This window comes from Cyprinodon variegatus, unplaced genomic scaffold, assembly GCF_000732505.1.
Source record: "Cyprinodon variegatus isolate N-32 unplaced genomic scaffold, C_variegatus-1.0 Scaffold485, whole genome shotgun sequence".
Lineage (NCBI taxonomy): Eukaryota > Metazoa > Chordata > Actinopteri > Cyprinodontiformes > Cyprinodontidae > Cyprinodon > Cyprinodon variegatus.
The window spans coordinates 405,348-425,264 of NW_015150938.1; the positions used below are offsets into that span (position 1 = coordinate 405,348).

General features: G+C 37.8%; 1 protein-coding gene across 4 annotated transcripts; it reads left to right on the forward strand.

Moving 5' to 3' along the window:
- Positions 1-378: 378 nt before the first annotated feature.
- vegfa (vascular endothelial growth factor A) lies at positions 379-18,039 on the forward strand. Of its 4 annotated transcripts, XM_015390110.1 has the most exons (9): positions 379-1,323; positions 3,549-3,591; positions 4,438-4,634; positions 6,100-6,176; positions 8,827-8,859; positions 13,078-13,152; positions 14,686-14,829; positions 15,138-15,185; positions 16,910-18,039. In XM_015390110.1, exons 1-8 carry the CDS (start codon positions 1,270-1,272, stop codon positions 15,142-15,144), a joined length of 630 nt encoding a protein of 209 aa, XP_015245596.1. In that variant the 5' UTR covers positions 379-1,269; the 3' UTR covers positions 15,145-15,185; positions 16,910-18,039. The 4 variants fall into 4 exon arrangements, with proteins under 4 accessions (XP_015245596.1, XP_015245595.1, XP_015245598.1 ...); XM_015390109.1 differs by lacking the exon at positions 15,138-15,185 and having other exon boundaries at positions 389-1,323; XM_015390111.1 differs by lacking the exons at positions 13,078-13,152; positions 15,138-15,185 and having other exon boundaries at positions 578-1,323.
- The last annotated feature ends 1,878 nt before the right edge of the window (positions 18,040-19,917 follow it).

Consider the following 19,917-nt stretch of genomic DNA (forward strand, 5'->3'; position numbering starts at 1 on the left):
CATAAATGATGCAATACTTATAAAGCATGGTGAACCAACACTACAGTACACTTCTGCTGTCTCTTTTTTTTTTTTTTTTTTGGATAAGGAGTTAGCTTTTTCTTTTGGGATCAAGTAATCTTGACAAAAGATGCATTTTGTTTTTACCCAGAAGTCAGATTTTAAACCCACTATTAACATGTATTTTTTTTTAACACTTATGAACTTTTATATCATAGTCAATCTCTCTGGAAATGTTTGGACATTGGATTTTTATAGGTGTTTAACTTATGAGGATTACAGGTAGCAGACCACCTCTCACTTTTATTATAGTCACATGAAATAGAAGGATCAAGCAAGAAGAATAGATGTAATTAATTGATGATTGACTCTTTGAATTAAGCCTTAATGTTGATAATGTCATAACCTTAAAACTTGGGTCACTCACAGATAATGAGTAAAAGAAAATAGAGCCAAACATCTAAGCGCATCAGTTTTAAAATATCTTTTGCTTGTGATACTATGACGCGTTAGAAGCCTTTAAGTAAAAGCAGGGAGAGCTAGACACCACCCACCCAGGAACCTCCTCCAATCATACGGGTGCCCAGGCGCTGCTCAGTCACAGAACGGTGAAATCGAGAGAGGGGACAACACGCTGTTTGCCCCGGCTGGCTCACTGTAAGGCAATGACACCGGGATAAAACACCCGAAGCAATTTCACTAACTTTTACTTTTGTTTTCTGTACCTGGGAAAATTTCCAATCACAGATCTCATCTTTTTCTTTCTTTTTTTTTATTTTATTTTCTATATCCCACGGTGAACGTCAAGCGGCTCCAAGGCTTCAAGTTACACATATAGGAGCAGGCTGCAAGTTTCAAATGGGCAGACCTTTTGCGGCGACTGGCTCACAAGCATGGGATTATTCGTCCAATGTGGCGTGAAAATAAGGATCTGCTGTTGAACGATGTGAGACGTTGCGCTTCTTGGATTCTCGCGTTTCTGGATATCTTGAAAATCATTGGCAACAGTTGAAAAGAGAAGGGAGCATTTTTAAAGGAAAAAGGATTGTGTGTACACTCATATTGGGACCAGCAATGGATTTACTCCCCCCGAACCCTGTTTTCTGAGAAGTTATCACTTGTTCTGTTTCTTTTTTTTATTTCTATTATTATTATATATATATTTTTAAAGAAAGTTTTTGCTGAAGAACAAATAGCCGCATCGGCTATTTAAAGTTTTGGAACCCGTCGCTCAGCCCTTGCTTTATATTGGACTGGATTTCAAACACCATGAACTTTATTGACAGTTTGACACTATTATTTTTGACACTGTCAGCTGTCAAGGTGAGTTTGTCCTTTTCCCTCTGTGTGAAAATCAGAACCTAAAAGCAAAAGGAAAATATAAATGTAGCCTGATTGTCACTGGTCATTAATATGGAAAGCTGTCCGTGACTTTCGTCTGTCTAGGTCACAGATCGTGTTTAAACAAGCTGAAATGTTTAGAGGCTCCTTTAAACAGTCATTACGCAAAGCGGACAAGGATTGATCTCGGGTGGTTTTCTTTGTTTTGTCTTTTTCGTCTTTTTTGTGTGATTTCTAATCCAAATAAGGAGTAGGTGATTTTTTTTAAAAGATTGGGTTGTGGAGTTTGACGTGAGGGTAGAAAGTAGGCCTGCACTGGAACCACATTGGAGATAAGATTTCGCTTTAAAGGCGCAGCGGCTCTTTTCTGTGAATCAGGGGCAGGTTCACTCCCGGTGGCTCGGAGGCAAAATCGGGTTTTGTTAAAAAAAAAAAAAAAGAAAGAAAGAAAGAAAGAAAGAAAGAAAGAAAGAAAAAAAAAAGGGGAAATAGGTTCATATATAATCATTAAACAGAAGATCAAAATGTTTCAAGGTGAAAGTAGAGTGAAGAGGAGTGGGGGGAGTGCATTTTTCTGCGCCTTGATTGGACTTAAAAGCATTATTTCCCTTTAATTCTCCTCATTTCTTTTTTTTTATCACCTTATTTCCAATTTTGCTCCAGATTATTGTAGAGAGCTTGATCCACCAAACAGATTGTCGATCTGCTTATTCATCATAGCCCGGTTAAATTGTGCGTGTTCGCAGCTTGACACTCATATCTGTGTTTTTATGGGGGTGGATGATGTTGGATTTGGGGTGACGGTGGGGGGGGACTCTGTCTCTTTCTCTCTCAGCCCATAAGGTTGGACCCTCTCACGCCACCAGAAAGGGGGTGGGGCCTGAATGCACACAAGCCGTTTCCCCCCCTTTTTTTCTCTAAACTTTTCATTAATGAATTGAGTCTCATTGAGCGCATGCCGGTTGAACAGGAGCAGCGTCTCGTGCAATGTTGGCGAGGTATTGCGCGAGATGAGAGCGCGCGTTTTCTATGTGATCGAGAGGGGGGTGTCAAAAAAAAGGGTGTGTATTAGGTGACAAGACCGTACGCATAACGAACACATAGAAAGTTGCCAGAAGAAAAATGCGGTGGCCCCTCTGTTGTGGTGACAGCTACACCCAATGAAGAGCAGGCAGACATTTCCCATGCATTTTAATGGCAAAGGTTATTATAAGGTGGTTGGAGGTTTGGAAACTGGAAACCAAACCAACGCAGTGGTTCCAAAGTTTATGAAGTTTTGCCACGTAGTTGAGGGGGATTAACTTCCTATCAGTCATAAAAACAGTAAATTCTACCACAATATAATAATTTATTAGGAAATGCCATTCAAGTGTAAAATTGAGCTGAATAGGCAATGATAGGGTTATCTGACTTTCAATCTACTTTAAACTAGATTGTGTTAAAAGTGCAGTTGGTTCAAGGCTGGTACTGAATTGTTTTAAGAACTGGGCCTTAGTCTTTTCCAGTTAGTCCAAACCCAACACATGGCCATTTATATCAATAGTACATTTTCTAGGCTTGATTGTGTGCCTGTTGTGCTCTTAATTCGCTTAGTTTCTGGTCTAATCTAGTTAAATCAACTATAACAGAATGCCTGTAACTTGAATGGTTGCAATATATTGCTTAGTATATTTGCACCTAGAGTACATTTGCATGTATTGTTTATTGTACCTGAATGTATATGTTCTTTTTTAATTATTCTTAATTCTGGAGCCTTTAGATCAAATTTAAGAGCAAATGTAAGCACATGTTTAAGTTAGAGGTGGAATAAGTGCTTTTATGACAGGGTCGCTAACCTACAGCATAGTTCACTTATACCTTGGGCTGGCTCTGCTGAGCACTTCTAAGAAGGCTATTTCCAGACTAGATAAAGACAAGAACTGATTTCCAGTGATTAAAGGGCATGTTAAAGTAATATCTGTCTGTATGCTGTTTCATATGTAAAAGATAAGTTTACTACCTTCTTAGTTACTGAAACCAGGACTTGTCCACAATATTGTCCTTGGTGGTTTTATTTTTCAGCAATGTTCACCAGAAATGTCAAAATGCAAACAGATTTTTTTTTGAATGACAGGATTAGTAAAGGGCAATAGCAGGCTGTTTTTCTTTCTGATGTCTAACTCAATCTACTGTACCTAACGGCAATCTTTCTTCTTCCCTCCTTACAGAGTGCCCACATACCGAGGGAAACAGAGAGAGGTCCACATGACGGTAGGTGTCCCACAGGGCACCGTGGGAATACAGTCTGTGCTGGGCTCCCTGCTTGGCTTGTAGCCAACAGTTGGGAGGGCTGGTTTGAATTTCACCTTGACATTAAACAGGAAATTATCGCCCCCTAGTGGAAGACCAATGGACGCTAATCCTTTAGTTCCCTGATAAGTTTTTCTTCAGATTCAGCTTTTTATTTTTACAAAGGCAAAATCTAGCCTCTAAACTGAATTTGCAGCATCCAATCCCTCTTGAGGTTAACCTGGTGAAATTTTATGGTCACCAGAGTCTTTTGTAGAAAGGAATGTCACCCTCTTGGCCCCGGAAAAAAATCTTTTTGCACAATCCCAGCATTGACAAATCTAATTTGAACAATCATAAGCCAGGCTTCATGATATTGCTCAGGCACAAAATGGTTGATTTAGTTTCCCAGAGGGCCAGTGGCCTCTGAGTTAATTCAGGCTTGGTTATGGCCTCTGCAATGTTTCAGAGGTGTTGTCAGTCCATGTCCTAATATCTTTCACAAGAGCAGGACTCCTGCAAAGACCACAAGGAGGGTGGGGGGTAGACTGAAGGCTCTGCAGCATGTAAATGATAGAGGAGAACTGTAAAAAAAAATTATGCCTAGGTTTGTGTTGAACTCATATACTTGTTAATGTTTATGACAAATTATGTAAGCGCTCGTAAAGTGGAGCAGTTGGTGTTTTCTTATATAAACCAGGTACTTTTAAGTAGACAAATATGATTTAAAACCATTCCAATTCACACATGCCTGCATTTTATTTAGCTTTTATCCAGATGTGTGTGTCCAAGTTTATAACTCTGGTCCCTTTGCCTTTGTCTCCACAGTGATCCCTTTGTTGGAGGTTATCAACAAGAGTTCGTGTCAGCCCCGGGAGGTGCTGGTGGATATCTTGCAGGAGTACCCGGATGAGGTGGAGCACATCTTTATCCCATCCTGCGTGGTACTAAAGCGCTGCGCCGGCTGCTGCCTCGACGAGAAGATGCAGTGCTTCCCGACAGAAACTCGTAATGTCACAATGGAGGTCAGCAACCTTATGAACAACATTAACACTGACATGTTTAACATTTTTAGTTTGTTTTGTTTTTTTACCCAACAAAGCTTGGTATTTTAAATCCACCCTTTGCTATGTCCATGTGTGTTAGGCTAGAAGGGTTCTTAAGCATCATGCAAAGAAAGCTGAATTTTTCCATCAGTTTGTTTTTCTTTATTATCCCATAAAATGTTTACTAAACAAAATATATCAGAATTAATCTTTTGAAAAGAATCCTATGTTTTTAAATCTGTTTTCCTACCGTGTGATAATATTTGCACCTCCCTGTTCTGATCTACAGAGCCTCCTTTTAAAAAGGATGGTTCAGGATTTCTTTGAACAAGCTTTTGTTGCTAATGTTATTAGTAACAATACCCTTATCCTTAACGACAATTTGTAAAAAAGTTCATAGATTATGCTAGCAACAAGCCAGACAGACCTTCTGATTTGACCAAATCAAAGCAATTCACTCTGAAACTAGTATAATGTGTTGTACAGAAGGCGGCAGTGGCTATAGACCTGCACTTTTAGGAAAGAATGTTTAAGACTAAGTTAGTCGCCATTTTCAGTCTGTTACTGTGCTAATGTTGGCTAAAGCCACCATCTGTATCAGCCCTACCTTATCAGCTGATCATGGGTCAAACAACTACAAGACCAGGAAAGCACCAGCTTTGATGCCATTGCGTAATTGATGGCACAAAAATCCCAAAGTTAATTCATTTCCTTATGTGTTCATGAGGGTGACTGTTGCTGCCCACAGCAGCTTATGCATTGCAATGCAGATGCTTGGCTAAACAACAAACAAATCGAAGCCTAATTGTGAAAGTGTAGATGATCGATAGTTGCTAATATGACGCTGCATCAGACATATATCAACATTTTCAGATCGATTCTATTTAATAGCAAAATCAGACATGTTTCTACCAAAGGCAATGTTACTTAACTGATAACTTTAAATTTTAAAATAATCCAAAGCGTTCCTCTAATATCCATGTATGTGGAGAGAACCTCACATTTTCTCCCTCATTACCAGCATTGATAGTAATTTAAAATTGGAGTCAGAATTATTATTAAGTGTTTATACCTCTTCAACTATCCCCTCTGGGTCAATATAATGCTGCAAATGTTGTAGGTATGTCTCTACCAGCATCTATGTCCCCACACTAAGGCATCAACTCAACAGATCCGCTGTGTTAATGCTAAAGTACTCAAAGATGGACTCATTTTACACATTAGGAGATTTTATGTAGGGGTCTGAGATTCTGAGACAATCAAAATAGCGTTTGTTCAGCTTTTTTGAGTGTTTCTAAGTGCTGGTCTTTCAAAGTTAGAAGAGAATCAGTAAATATATAACTGATTATTGTTTCAACATGATGAAATGTAAATATAAAAAGCTAAAGTGTGAAGTACACACTGTAGCTCCTGACTAACGAAAATCTCCCTTCTTGTTTTACAGATTAAAAGATCAAAACCTCTAAGGCAACAAAATGATGTTTTCATGAGTTTTACAGAACACAGCGCATGTGAGTGTAGGTAAGAAACTTCGAAAAACACACACACACCCATGCACATACACAAAACATTGCTAAAAGCAAATTACAGCACCATTGTGCAGCGAAGCCGAGGTCGGCCAGACGTAGCATATGAAGTTATTGTTTGCAGCTCGCCCTCTGACACATTCAATAGATGCTAATCATGCAGATTTATATCTTATCTTGGCTTCTTCCACATGGCTGGGCATTTTTAAAGAAAAGCCCTGAGCAGGTTCAAACACATTGTGAATTTATCATCATTCCAGAGCATAGCTGTAGCTCTGTAGCATTTAACAGGTTCTACCTGGAAGCATGCAGTGCCCCCTGCTGAGATCACTGTAATATTTGATATCTACGAATTCCTTTTTGGATCACTTCCTGAGTTAGATAGAGTTAGAGTATGCACATCTAGTCCAACAATAAAAAATGAGTGAAATTTACAGATGACATAACCAGGAGCTTGATCATCAGGCAAAAACTGCATCATTTGATCTATTGCAATTAGAAACAAACATGACCGACCATCTTATCTTAAATGTTCATGTGACCATTATACAGAAGATCATTAATAAGACTTTCCAGCTTATCTAATGTGACTAATTTATTGTATGTGCTTAGCTCTGTGAGAAAAAAAAATGTTCAGACCTGAAAAATCAAATATAGCTGTGTCTAAAACTGCAACAAACATTGTCATCTAAACTAGTGAAAGCTGTAACTGTACTAATCATTGACAGCTCTCTTCTCTCCTCAGACTTCTGCTGTTTACTATTAAAATCTCTTTTTTTCCACATTCTGATTATAATGTTAGTAGGGGTTTGAGTTATGACATAGCAGCTCAGAGGGGACATGCCTCCTCCTCCCACATTACAGAGACATTTGAAAAGAAAACAAACAAATCGGGTACTTTATTTTGCTGACCAAGGTTCGAGATGAATTACCCAATGGTTGCTTTACGCCTCGTGTTTGCATAGTTAGTTGAAACTGGAGTCTGACGTTGATTTGTTCCTAAGAATTATTACTATAACTAGCCTTTAATGTAAAGCCCTACCATGGAGATTTAGAGGCTCCAATTGGTTACAGACATGGATTTCTTTTTAATGAATTTAAATGATTTTCAGCCAGCATTGCACGAAGCATTCAATGAGAGATTGTAGTTGGCGGATTTCCTTTAAGCCAACTTAATTTTTTTTTCATTCCTGTTAATCAAGTGCATCAAAACTAAGAATTTTTAGCACAAACTGACGTTACTGAAATGGATGCACTCTTTTTGTTTTTTGTTAGTAAATCAGCAAGTGAAGGAAGCTAAAAATTCTTTATTTGCTGTTGGATGCAAAAAGGCCACCTCTATCCAAGGTTAGCACCTCTTGTTTGTGTTATAGTTCTTACAAAAAACAAACAAAACAAAATAATTAGCGGTTAGATTTAAAAGAAAACTAAAACACTGCGTTGCCCTGCGATGGACTGGTGACCTGTCTGGGTGTACCCCGCCTCTCACCCATAGACAGCTGGAGATAGGCACCAGCACCACCGCAAACCCAGCTGGGATAAAGCGTGAAAGAAAATGGATGGATGGATAAAAGATGGCATCAGTCTCAAAAATTGGTGCATGAGAACAAACCCTAATCATTAATGCTTCTGTTGAATCTTTACCTTAGCAGGCAATCAAATCCATCCCCTATAGAGGAGGAGGACATACCAGAACTTTTATTATAATCATTGTTCTAATGCTATAAAAATCCAAAAACACCAGCAGATAAAAAAGTGAAGTCTTCATGTGTTATTGATCATCCTTATTGCATTGACAAAGTCATGACTTCTATAGCCCTTAAGAAAATGTTTATTTTATTTAAAAGTATTCCTAATGGTATTTCATGCCTTTCGGAAGTGCTCCAACGTTTCATAGATTAAGTATTTCTTCTTAACAGTAGGTGTCACATTTCAGGTTTTAATAGAGTCTTTTCCATCTTATCAACGTTATAAGTCTTCAACGACTCGGCCAAGTTCCTTTAAACACAATAAAGAGATGTTCCAAGGCCAAAATGAGAACCTGGTAAATTTCAGTGCAACTGCATATCAGTTGGTTCCTGCAAAATAAAACACTGGCCTTGGTAAGGCTTCCAGACACAATAATGAGATACCCTCTGTCTAACAGGAATCTTGCAAAAGTTTGTCAAGCCAAAAGTTGGCCATGAGTGCGAGACCATCTCGAGGGAAACACTGTTTCCTAACTTTATTGGCAGAGTGCTGCCCGGCGAGGTTGCCAGCAGAGTTATTGCTCCACACTCTCTTATCGGCAAGAGCTGTCACATGAACAAAAAGTGAAACAAACTTCTTAGCTCTCAATTGCGGACGTGTTTGTATGTGTGTATCCATCAAACAACACAACCCCACGTGTGCCTGTGTCGACAGTGATCTGCTTTATTTCCCAACTTTGTTTCATTTACCAAGCTAAGTATTTGAGAGCTAGCTTTAGCACCATTTCTTGCAAATGTCATGGCAGTGATGTAACATGATTTGAGAAGATTAAAGTGCGTCAACCGCTGCTAAAAAAGAAAAATCAGCCCATGGCCTTTGATATGCATCTGTTTACCCACTGAACAAGAAACTTATTGTGACCTAATATTTTTTTTGTTGTTGTTTCTTCTTTTTAGGGTAAAGCCAGAATTCAGAGAAAAGAAAGAAAAGTGAGTACTGCACTTTGCTATAAATGGAAATTGGGATATATTAAGGGAGGGGTTGGGAAATTAATATTTCTTATTGCATTGCAAGTTCTCTCTCTTTAAATATCTGTATTATCGACAGAACTATAAACTTTCAATTGATCTGCCTTTTAATTTTTCCTGCCTGTTAATTTTTTAATATTATTAAAATGTCAGATACAAACACACAACACTCCATAACCATAATTTTATACTCCCATTGGATGAGATACATGGGATTATCAGGGATTAGCATGCTGTGGTTAGTTGATAATTGCTGGGAATGCAGACTAAATCACCAGGTGAATGACTGCCTTGATGAGGCCATTGCCCTTTCTCAACACCTCTTTCTTGCTTTTCTATCATATATTTTACAATCCTCCCCTTTAGCCTCAACCTGTTTACATCCCTCTTAACTTCTGTTACTCCCGCTTCTAATTGCTCTGATACAGATAAGTGTTTTTGAAGTGCTGTTAAGCTGTTTGGTTCACGGTCCGAGCTTTAGTGATCCTCCCCATCCCATGCCACACCAGTCGCTGTTTTAACGGTCATCAAGGCTCTTTAATCCTTCCACTGCGGGTTCTCGTTAATATTTTTCCATCGTGCAGCTGTTGGTGTCAGCCGTATTTTGGTTTTTATGTCAGGTCGTCTGTCATATAGATAAGGCGCAGCTTTGAGACCTTCTCTTTAACCTTGTCTCAACTGTTTACAATTCTGGCATTGGTGGCGTATGTCGACAAAGTGATGATGCTGGGGGTCATTCAACCTCTGCTTCTGACGTTTTCAAATGTTCATTCTAGTTTTATCGCCTCCTGCTAACCTCTGCAGAGGTCCCAGAGTCTATCAGGATGACTCATCTTGCTTATGTTGGGAAATTAGTTAACTGTCAACGTCCAACTGTGATATGAGACAACTGCACATATCCTGTTCTGTTGATCAGTTAGTGACATATTTACTATCCTGTTCCTCATCTGGCCTGACTACAGACTTCCGGACTCTTTATATTAACCCCTGGTTCAAATGGATAGTGTTGCCTTTGAAAAGTTAAAACATAATTTGGGGTTTTGCTGGCAGTAAGGCTTTTGAGATTATTGAATTATTTGTTTCTTTGCTTTGCCAAACAGCTCTTTACCTTTTCCAGACATTTCTTTCAGTTATTGGTTGTGATTACATTAGTCATTTGTGGATAAAATTCTTGTTTTTTGTTAGACTTTACTATTCCTCTACTGTCTCAGTGAATTTCACGGTCACTGTTTATTGTGAAATAAAACCTGATGAAAGAGATGAATCTAGGACACATATTGATGAGCAGAAGATGCATTGTAATGAATCGATCCCCCAAGCTCCTTTGAAAGCTCCTCATCAACAAGGATTGCTTTGATTGATGATTAAACAGCATTCCAGCCTGGCCTCAGTAACACCAATTAGCAACTGTCTGAATACTAACTACAAGGCTAAACTTGTTGAATAGAAAGCTGCCAAACATTACCATGCTAATACTGTCACGTAGCGGATTCTCACTGTGTCGTGAGCATGGCTTCACGTCCTTGTGGCAGGCATTTAATTTTCCTCACAAAAATTCTACTTTTCCATTCTGTATGGGATTGATAAGCAGAACAAAATCAAAAGCATGGAGAAATTTTACAAGAATCTTGTCTGTGCCAATGAAGCAGTGTCAAAATACAGAAATACTCAATTCTGTATCAAATTGATATTTGCACAGAACTGCATTTTGGGTTTTTTTTGCCGAAAAGAGATATAGCATTTGTTTGTTTGTTGCAGGGCTCTAATTGAGCTAGTATATGCTATTTTTGTCTAAAAGATGTCAGCCTCTTTTGCAAAACTTCACAAAGCTGTGAAAACTAAGGTTCTTGTGCAATTTTGAAAGGCTTTGAAAAGTGATTGATTGTATTTTTCAACTGAGCATGGAAAAAGTTATGTGAGAAAAATCTGTGGGAACCCTGAAATAGAAGTCATTCTCTATACTCCCTCTGGCCATGCATAAAACACAAATTAAGCTGGCACTGTGTAAAGCTTGTTACATGCTCCACAAGAAGCGGGAAATTTGTTGACGTTCTCAAGGTGGAAAGAACAAGAGAAGTTTGTTTTGCCAGAGTTTTCATACTTCGCAAAGAACTCCCATCCACTGTAACTTACATCAAACACAAAAAAGAAAATGCAACAGTAACGGCAAGACAGAGGCCTTTTTCAGATTGACGGGGAGAGCAAAATGCTTCAAATTACCTGGAAGGTGTATTATCCATTACACAATAGATCACTGTACAGATTTCTGCACCTGAAATAAAGGAGGACATTTGTGACCCAAAAACAAAAGGGGAAATCATCTCCACTCTTCTTACCAATAAGAACCGCCATTCAAATCCTGCTCCATCATAAAACTGGTCTATGACATGCTGCAAAAAAAGGTTCTGCCCATCTGTGTTTAAAACCTGTTGGGAGGACCCCCCACCCCCAGACACTGTTGAGAGAACAAGATAAATAATTCTGCCCTCTTAACTATGAAAGAAAGAACAATATTCTCACTTTTCATGGTGTATGAAACAAGCTCAAGATTCTTTCCTCTGACTTGTAACCATGCTTGTTTTAAATTCCCAACAAATCGCACAAAAGTTTTACGACACCACACAAATAAAGTATTCTGCCACAGCCTCAGAGAACTCCATAACTACATTTATTAGAACAACAGCTACAAGAAAAAATACTGTGTAATTGGATTCTTGCAGCCTCGGAAGAGCTAATTTGTCACTTTATGCAGAATGGTATAGCCCAGGGTTCCTCAGTTCCACACCTTGAGGTACAAGCACCTTTTAGATATATCTGTTCTTTTAACACCCTTAAATCAGATCAGATCTTTAGCAGACATCTGGAGAACTTCACTGCATAATGAGTAGGAAATTAAGCCATTACATTTAGGTGTGGAAGTAGAGGCACATCTAAAAGGTTCAGGACCCCGGACTTCAGGGACCATAATTGAGGAACAGACCAAGTAATAATGAACATTTTCATCTTGGCTGATTATAAATGTGAAGACTCACATATAGTGAGTATACATATATATATATACATATATATATATATATATATATATACTAGTTAAATAAAGACAAGCATTGACCAAACCAAACCAGCTGAGGAAAATAATATCCACAGCACCTCAGTGTTTTCAGGGATATGGGTGTTTGAAAGGATCTGATTGTTCTGCTGATTATTATCAGAGGGTTTCCTATCACAGTTTGATAAATTGACATGAAAATTGTCTACCTCCAGCCAGCACTTGTGAAACACAAGGGGCTTGATGCATAAAACTGTGTGTGGATTACTAACCAAATGGTTTTAGGTGCGTAGAAATGCATGCACATGCCCATGCTTTTTTTTTTTTTTTTCAAACATACTAAAAAAAGTCTTAGTTATATTCCAACCTTTACCAATAAATAAAAGTATATTCTACAATCCATCATTTGCAAATAAAAATAACCATTTGCATCACAAGTCTTTGGGACACATCAATGAACGCAACTTCTAAAAAAAAAAAAAAAAAATTTAAATGTTAATGCTAAGACTCTTCTTTTTACTTGTGGTAATCAATAGGTTGGGAATATTTTCACTGCCCATTCTTCCTTTACAAGTTGTAGTAAGTTGGGAAGCAAAGGCTACCCATGATTTTTGTGCTCACACATTGTTTATGCGTCCAGCCCCTTGTGTACGCTTGATAAGCACACTTCTGTTTGTTCTCATTGTGCTCCTTTCTGAAACAACTTGAATCAGCTCTAAAGAGTTGACCCAGATATGTTGAAAGATGTCGTTTTGGTGAAGTCCAAGCCTTTTGTCCTCGATTCATCCGGTAAATTTCCGCCCACGGCAAAGCCTCACAACTGTTAATTGGTTTCACTCTCTCTCGAGTCATTGTACGTTTTTATAAGACCAATCATCCTGGGAAAAAGGCTTTTGAAACTAAGCTGGACAATGAAATGATTCTCTCACAGATTATATATCTTATTCAATATCTGTGGGATGTGGATAATCATGGGTATGTCTTATGTTTTACCATTATCAAGGAAAGCATGTTATCCATACTGGGATATATCTTTCCTCTTAATGAAACAAGTTGGAAAAAAAAGTTGGACTGACTTATCGCCAGTCTCTCAGACATTTCTTTGGGTTGTTGTCCTTTTTCTCTTGCAGAAAACCCCGGACAGGCAAAGGCAAAGGCCTAAAGAGAAAGCGAAAGAAAAACCGTGACAAAACAATTCACGATGCGTATGTCAGCTCCGCCTTCTCCACCTACCTGCACCTGAGTGTTGCGCTTCTCATAATTAAGCTAATTTGGGAGGAGCTTTTTTGCCCCTTTTAATTCATACCATTTAATTGAGCCAACAGCCATATCAACTAGCATGTCGCTTTCGTGTACTGTTCTAACTTTGTCTCGTCAGTCATGCTATCCATAATTCTTAAAAAATTTGTCTGAGCTGGCCTGTCGGCCAGGTACTATTGCTAATGTGTTTTTTACAAAAACTTACATATAAAACACTCAATAAAGAGTTTGCAATATCCATTCTTGTTAAAGATAAGCCATATAACCTATCTCAATATCTAAAAAAACACTAACCAATCTCAGTGAAATTGCTTGCAAGTATATTCCCCCGCAACCCCATATTTATGAAAAAGACTGGACCAATGATTGGGATCAGATTCAGCAGCCAAAATTGGAGGATCAAACAACTTTTCCATTGGTTGGATAAATAATTGGAGAAGCTGGGATAAATTGATCTGAAATGTTAGCTGTAGCACAGGCCTTTTCCTAGAAAAGATCACAGATCCACCAGCATGACTTTGGAGACCTGCCCACACTATTCTGTTATCTGTGCTGGGATCAGCAAGACTGTAATCATGGTCCTGTCTTCAGTGTTGAGTCTGTGCCTCTTTGCTGTGTCTCTTTGCCTCTCTCTGTTCTTTTCATCTTATAAAACAGTCTCTTTGTTGTCCTCAGCTTTATGCTGGTACTATTTATGTAATGTGAAGACATGAATGATTACTATCTATTGACTTTTCCCCTTTTTTTTCTTAAGTTTCTTCAGCAAGTACTGTTTTTGTTTCTTTGTTTACCTACTTTTGTGTCTGAGACTGTGAAAGTACTCATATTTTTTTTCAAAAACTAATATAAAGATGACCTCATGTATCTTCCGTGCAGATGTTTTTGAACATATTCTGTCTGTATGTTCGTTCGTTATTTGTATATTGATGAAAATGGAATTTCTGGGTCTAATCCCGAAATGTAATTTAAACCTATTTCCGCCTCTGTTTTGAAACTCATGTCTATCTGTGGGAATCACGGTTTTCCATTTCACTCAATAAAATGAAACATTTTCTTAATGGTGCACAAAACAGACCCTTGAGTCTTCTTTATCAGAAAAGTGAGAGCAAGAAGTGTTCTGTCATTAACCTGCAGCTCAGTGCTGTTATGTCATTCTGTTTTGCATGACGTGGTCTAGAGCTTCACTCACTGCATGTCTAACCAAACTTTTTTGTGATGGTTCATTCAATGTGGAAGGGATGGGAGGTCAGGTGTTACTTTTAAAGCTTGCTTTTTTTTTCTTGCTTGCTCTGTGGGAACCTGTGAGCAATAATTCCCAAGTATCACATGCAGGGATTCCTGGTAATACCTTAAAGGAACAACTGGGGCATAAAAAGTGCTTGAACTTAGGGCGACCTGTCATAGGTGGAAACCATACCCTGTTATAATCTGCCTCTCCCTCTTCCTCCCCATCTCTGTCTTTGTCTCTGTCTGTCCAGTGTCTGTGAACCATGTTGTGATAACTGCTCAGAGAGGAGAAAGCGTTTGTTTGTGCAGGATCCTTCAACCTGCCGGTGCTCCTGCAAACACACAGTTGAATACTGTAAAGAACGCCAGCTAGAGCTCAACGAGAAGACCTGCAAGTAAGCGCTGCTGCTTTAGCTGAAGTCAACCTTTCCAAGTTGTCTTTAAAACAAACTAGAAAACATAGATTGCTTTCTAATAACCCAACTAACTTTACATTCAGCTGTGCAACTTATAAGCAGCTACTTTATTTGGCTTGTCGCCCCTTGTTTTCATTGGATGCAGTTACATCGTATTTCCGGTGATCTGTACCATCCATCTTGCGGTTTCATATCACGCCCAGTAATCATTTCAGAAGTATAGAATTGAGGTCACTAGACTGTGCAGGTTGAATAAGTTCAAGCTAAATATCACATTTCTGTTTTAGGATATGAAATAACTTGCCCCTTGCTTTCTACCGCTGAAACTCCTGCAGGTAATTTGAACAATCTGTCCTCTCTGGTGTTTCTTTTTATTTTAGAATAAGTAATCAATGTTTTCATGTAATATGCGGTCAACATTCACATCTAAGGCCTATATCAGTGAGGATTCGGCTAAAAAGGGCCCATAGATGGAATTGTCCAAATAAAGCGTCAGTTGCCTGTTTATAATAGGCTGACTGCAGGGAAGGAATAGAGAAAAGTGGAACAGAAATGAATCCTAATGGTGTTTCACAATTTACAAGAACTTTACCTACATTGGCTTCCTTACTAGCTTTGCAAATATGTTTGCCTTTAATTGACACAAGAGGGTCTCATACAAGAGGCTTATTGTCATCCGGTGGTACTTAGTACCATTCCAGCCTGAGAAAAATCCATTACAGCGCCCACAGTCACGTTAGCAAAAAGAGGACGCTCCCAACTACTTAATCTTTGCATCGATGATTAGATATGTCAGCTAAATTCCACCAATCTAGAGTTATTCAAGTCTGCGGGAAGATTTAATTTTAAAACTTCCCTAGAGTTTAGATACCTTTTCCAATTCTGACTTTTAAAAGTATTTCAGCAAGTAACTGCGTGCAAAGATCCTACTAATTCAAAGTTGGACTAATCCACACAAAAGTGGATCCATCCAACCGTCACAGAGATACATTGCAACTGCACCTGGTGTTAACAAGGGGTTTTAGACTTTACATTAAAGTAAATCATTCTTCGTGTGTTGCATGGGATCTTCTTTTCTGCATCTTCATATTTCTTGTATCATCTTTATAAGTCTTCTACCTCAAAGGGAGTAACATTTCTGAATAGTTTTTGATAAGAAGTGACAAAACCTGAAAATGAAAAAAATAACAAGGTTGAATCTGCGACAGAGCACTAAATATGCAGCTTTTCAGAATGTTCACAGAAACATTTAAGGACCTCAAATCAAATAACGTCATTGTCATGGTTTTTGTGGTCACACATAGCAACATGGGGTGTTCACATCTGATGTCTTGTAGTTCTAGTGTTGTTTGGAATAGATTCAAATTGGTTCTAAAGTTGATATAAATTGCTAACCTGTTAATGAGATGTGCTAAAAATTGTAGGATGCTATCTGAAATAAGGTCTTGCTTGTCTGGCTTGTGTTGTGGATTAGTTAATTTGACAGAGTTGGAAAGTTATTGCATTCCATTGGTAAATTACAGCTTCATTTTAAAAGACGGGGAGCTAAGTTGTGATCAGAAAATAGCCAGGCAGCAGCTGGCACGTTGGTTATGACTAGTTACTGTTCTGGTTGGTTAAAGTCAATCTTAACCTATATAACAAAATTGGATTATCTGCAGGGCTACAGTTTATTTTTTCTCATGAGCTATTATGCCATTATGAGGAAAATTCTTGGCATCATATAAATGCATAAAATGTGATTTTCAATTCCTTTATTCCCAAATATGTTATTGTCAGGTCCTGGGACCTACCACATGCAAAAGGCTCCATCCATTGCTTAAAACCAAAAAATAACTGTTGCAACTGCTCAGCAAGTTGTTACAGCTATAAAATGCATTTTAGCTGCAGGAGATGCAAGCTTGTGAGGCATCGCCAACTTTCACTTTCGGGTTATTTTTGTGTACACATGTTACACTCTAGTGAAAGTTTTTTTCTTCCTGTTATTGTTCTACAGCTATGCTGTGCTGTAATTGGTTTTACTCATAATCTTTTTTATCCTTTGTCTCTTCCTATTCAGATGTGACAAGCCGAGGAGATGAGAGAGGTGCCAGCACCAGATGTACAAGATGAAGGAACATTTTAAAGATATTTCAAAGCACAGCACTTTGACCTTTATACCCTAAGCTCTTTTCTGTGGAAAGCATTCCCCCTGCATGGACAGAACAAAGAGAAAGACTGAAGTTTCCTCCCTCTGTATATCTGTGTGTATATAGATAATATCAAAAGAAAAAAAGTACAGATTTGTTATGCTGCTACAAAAACAAACAACTAAAACCCATCATTTGACTAAAAGCGGAGTAGCCGTCATGTGGTTTTGCGTTTCTAATAGGCTTTCGATGCAGATGATGTCTAATTGTCAATTCATTGTATGCGATTACTTCACTGGATTTGAGTCTACTGTGGTTATACGTCAGTCATAACAAGCAAAACCTCTAGATATATTTAACTTCTAAAACAGTGGGTGAGACTGAAGAAGACATGGGTGTGCTCTGCTTTTTTAATATGATGGTTGGACTTTCGTTGGCTGACGCTTATGGAATGAAAAGACTGGACAAATGGGACAACGGATGGAAAACTGTCTCTGCTCAAGATTGCTTCCCTCTGAGGACATTGCAGGACTTGCAGACTTTCACATTTCAATGTTGCGCTGCTCAGGGGGGGGACTCTGGAATGATGGTGCCATATACTTTCAAAGGGATACTGGTCGATGATATAGCATTTAATATTTTACAATGTTCTACAAGAAAACCACTGAAAAATCCTATATACTGTAGATTGATTCCATTTGAACTGTGCCTCACTCAATGTACTGAGAAATCCTGAGTGGTTTTTAAATTATTTTTTTTTGTTTTCTTTGCAGAAGAGGAGATTGTTAAAGTTTTCTTTATTGAACACACTATCATTGATTAGACATCTTGTCTGAACATGTACATAGATATCCCTTCGTGCCATTGTTCATTCTAGATAATTTATAATGTTATAGATTATTTTTCAGTATTCAGTCTTGTAAACATATTTAATTTGGTCTATTTATGTATGCTGTGTTATGTACTTGTAGCTGTCGTTTTTTTTTTTTTTTTCATATGTGTAAGGTCACTGATGGCTACTTTCACCATGGCTCTCAAGGCTTTTCTATAAAACAAGTTTTAAAAAAAATCAAAAATATATTAACATTCCCTTAATTAATTTTATGTGGACTGCCTTACCAATGACATCTCTATTTGAACCCCTTTGCAGGGATGAGTGCCATGTAGGGTTTTAACTTTTGAGAGTGTGTCTACTGTATGAATGGGTGTACTATTTTTAGCAGCTAAGTATACGATACCACAATACAACCACAAATATGAAATTGGATCTCCATTCTGACCGCCATCAGTCAGAATTTCTATAAGATATTTTTGTGTCCTCTACACTATTAACATGTTTTTGTGTCTATGTAAAGCAGTAAAGGATATTTATTTTAAAATCATGTTGTTTTTATATAAAATAAGGAGAAGGTTGCAGTGTTGAGAATGCTGTATTTTCATCTGAGGTAATTAGTCAACAGTGTGAGGATTTTTCTTTCATGAAACAAAGTGTTACTTATACAAATACTTGGATTCTTTGTGCGAATGTTATGTAAAAGAGCAAAAAAAAACAGAAAAAATAGATTCCTGCACCCATTTAATGACCGACAGACATTCAGCCATGTGAATAAACACGCACTTTAACCAAGTGTACAGTAATTTAATCTGTTCAATTTGATTACAATTTTGCAGTGCAAATTAAGCATAAAACAAAGTTAAACCCAGTTGTCAAATCATTTCTATCTGACAAGTGTATACCAATTTATTGGGTGAGCCTATATTCCATCTTCTAACAAATTGTAACCCAAGGATGCAATTCCATGCAGCTAGGCACCTACAGATGCTGAGCACATCTTGCTGAGGGTTAACCTGAGCAGTAGAACGTGGGAAACTATTATTTAAGTAATTCTTATCAATTGTAGCTCTGAATGTTGGTGCAAGAGAGGATGATCGAAGAATTTGGATTTTAACATGGAAATATCTCCTTGCTATGCTGAGAATGGTTTGACAATGTCCAATGTGTCAAGAAAAATTAATGGCAAAAACAAGTAAGAAAATTTAAAAACCCTGTCTTTGCAAATTTTTCAAGTGAGTAGACATGTCTACAAGATCTGCATATTCTAGGCATAGACATTTCAGAGTAAACAGCTTGAAGATTTTGTTGACACTGCACGGATCCAGGAACTTTCTGTCTTCCTGCTTAATCATTTTTTGTCTTCTGCATTCTGGTTCAATGTTGATATTTTTGATAAACAGAAGATTATCACTTTAAACAGACTGACTGCTACATTACAAACATCAAATAATATCAGGTTCACTCCAAGTTCGCCGTCAATGACCTTCCAATTTATCTGATTTTTCTAATGCTATAATATCCAGAATTTTGTTTTTTGTTTTATGGTTATTGCTGTTTATTTTGCTAATGGCATAGTGGACTACTTTTGTTTACTTTTCTAAACCCTGTGTACAAACAGTTTTATAGTGTGAGCTTTGTAGCCAAAAACCAGATTTTCTGAGGAGACATACGAAAGAACATCCCCTAAAACTACAATAACAGCTGGGAAAGAGATAACCAAGCTTCTCCTCCAACTTAAGTAACCAATATGGCTGCAAAGCAAATAAGAATAAATGTTGGTACACACAGCTTAGTGGAACAGATGAAATACTCACTCACTGAAATAGAGTTTTGCAAAATATTGTACTTTTTATTTAGTAACCAGGTTGCTTAAGTGTTTAAATCAAATGCAGAAATTTGAACCCTGTCCTTATATTAAACCACAATAATTAGAAAATCTCACAATTTTTTCAACTTGCAAACAGAAAATGACCAGCTCAAGTAAAAAATTGGTGAGAGTTTCGTGCTAAAAATTTCAGTAAAAATTACTTGGGCTGGCACTAGCCCTTGTAGGATTTCTCTTTGTTTGATTCAAATAGATCACCTTGTTTTATAGTAGGTAAA

Bases quoted from the DNA above. Each gene is read 5' to 3' on its own strand.
- vegfa (XM_015390109.1), top strand. From the start codon at position 1,270: ATGAACTTTATTGACAGTTTGACACTATTATTTTTGACACTGTCAGCT. The intron at 3,592-4,437 runs GTAGGTGTCCCA...TTGTCTCCACAG, and splicing joins AGAGAGAGGTCCACATGACG to TGATCCCTTTGTTGGAGGTT. The intron at 13,153-14,685 runs GTATGTCAGCTC...CTGTCTGTCCAG, and splicing joins GACAAAACAATTCACGATGC to TGTCTGTGAACCATGTTGTG.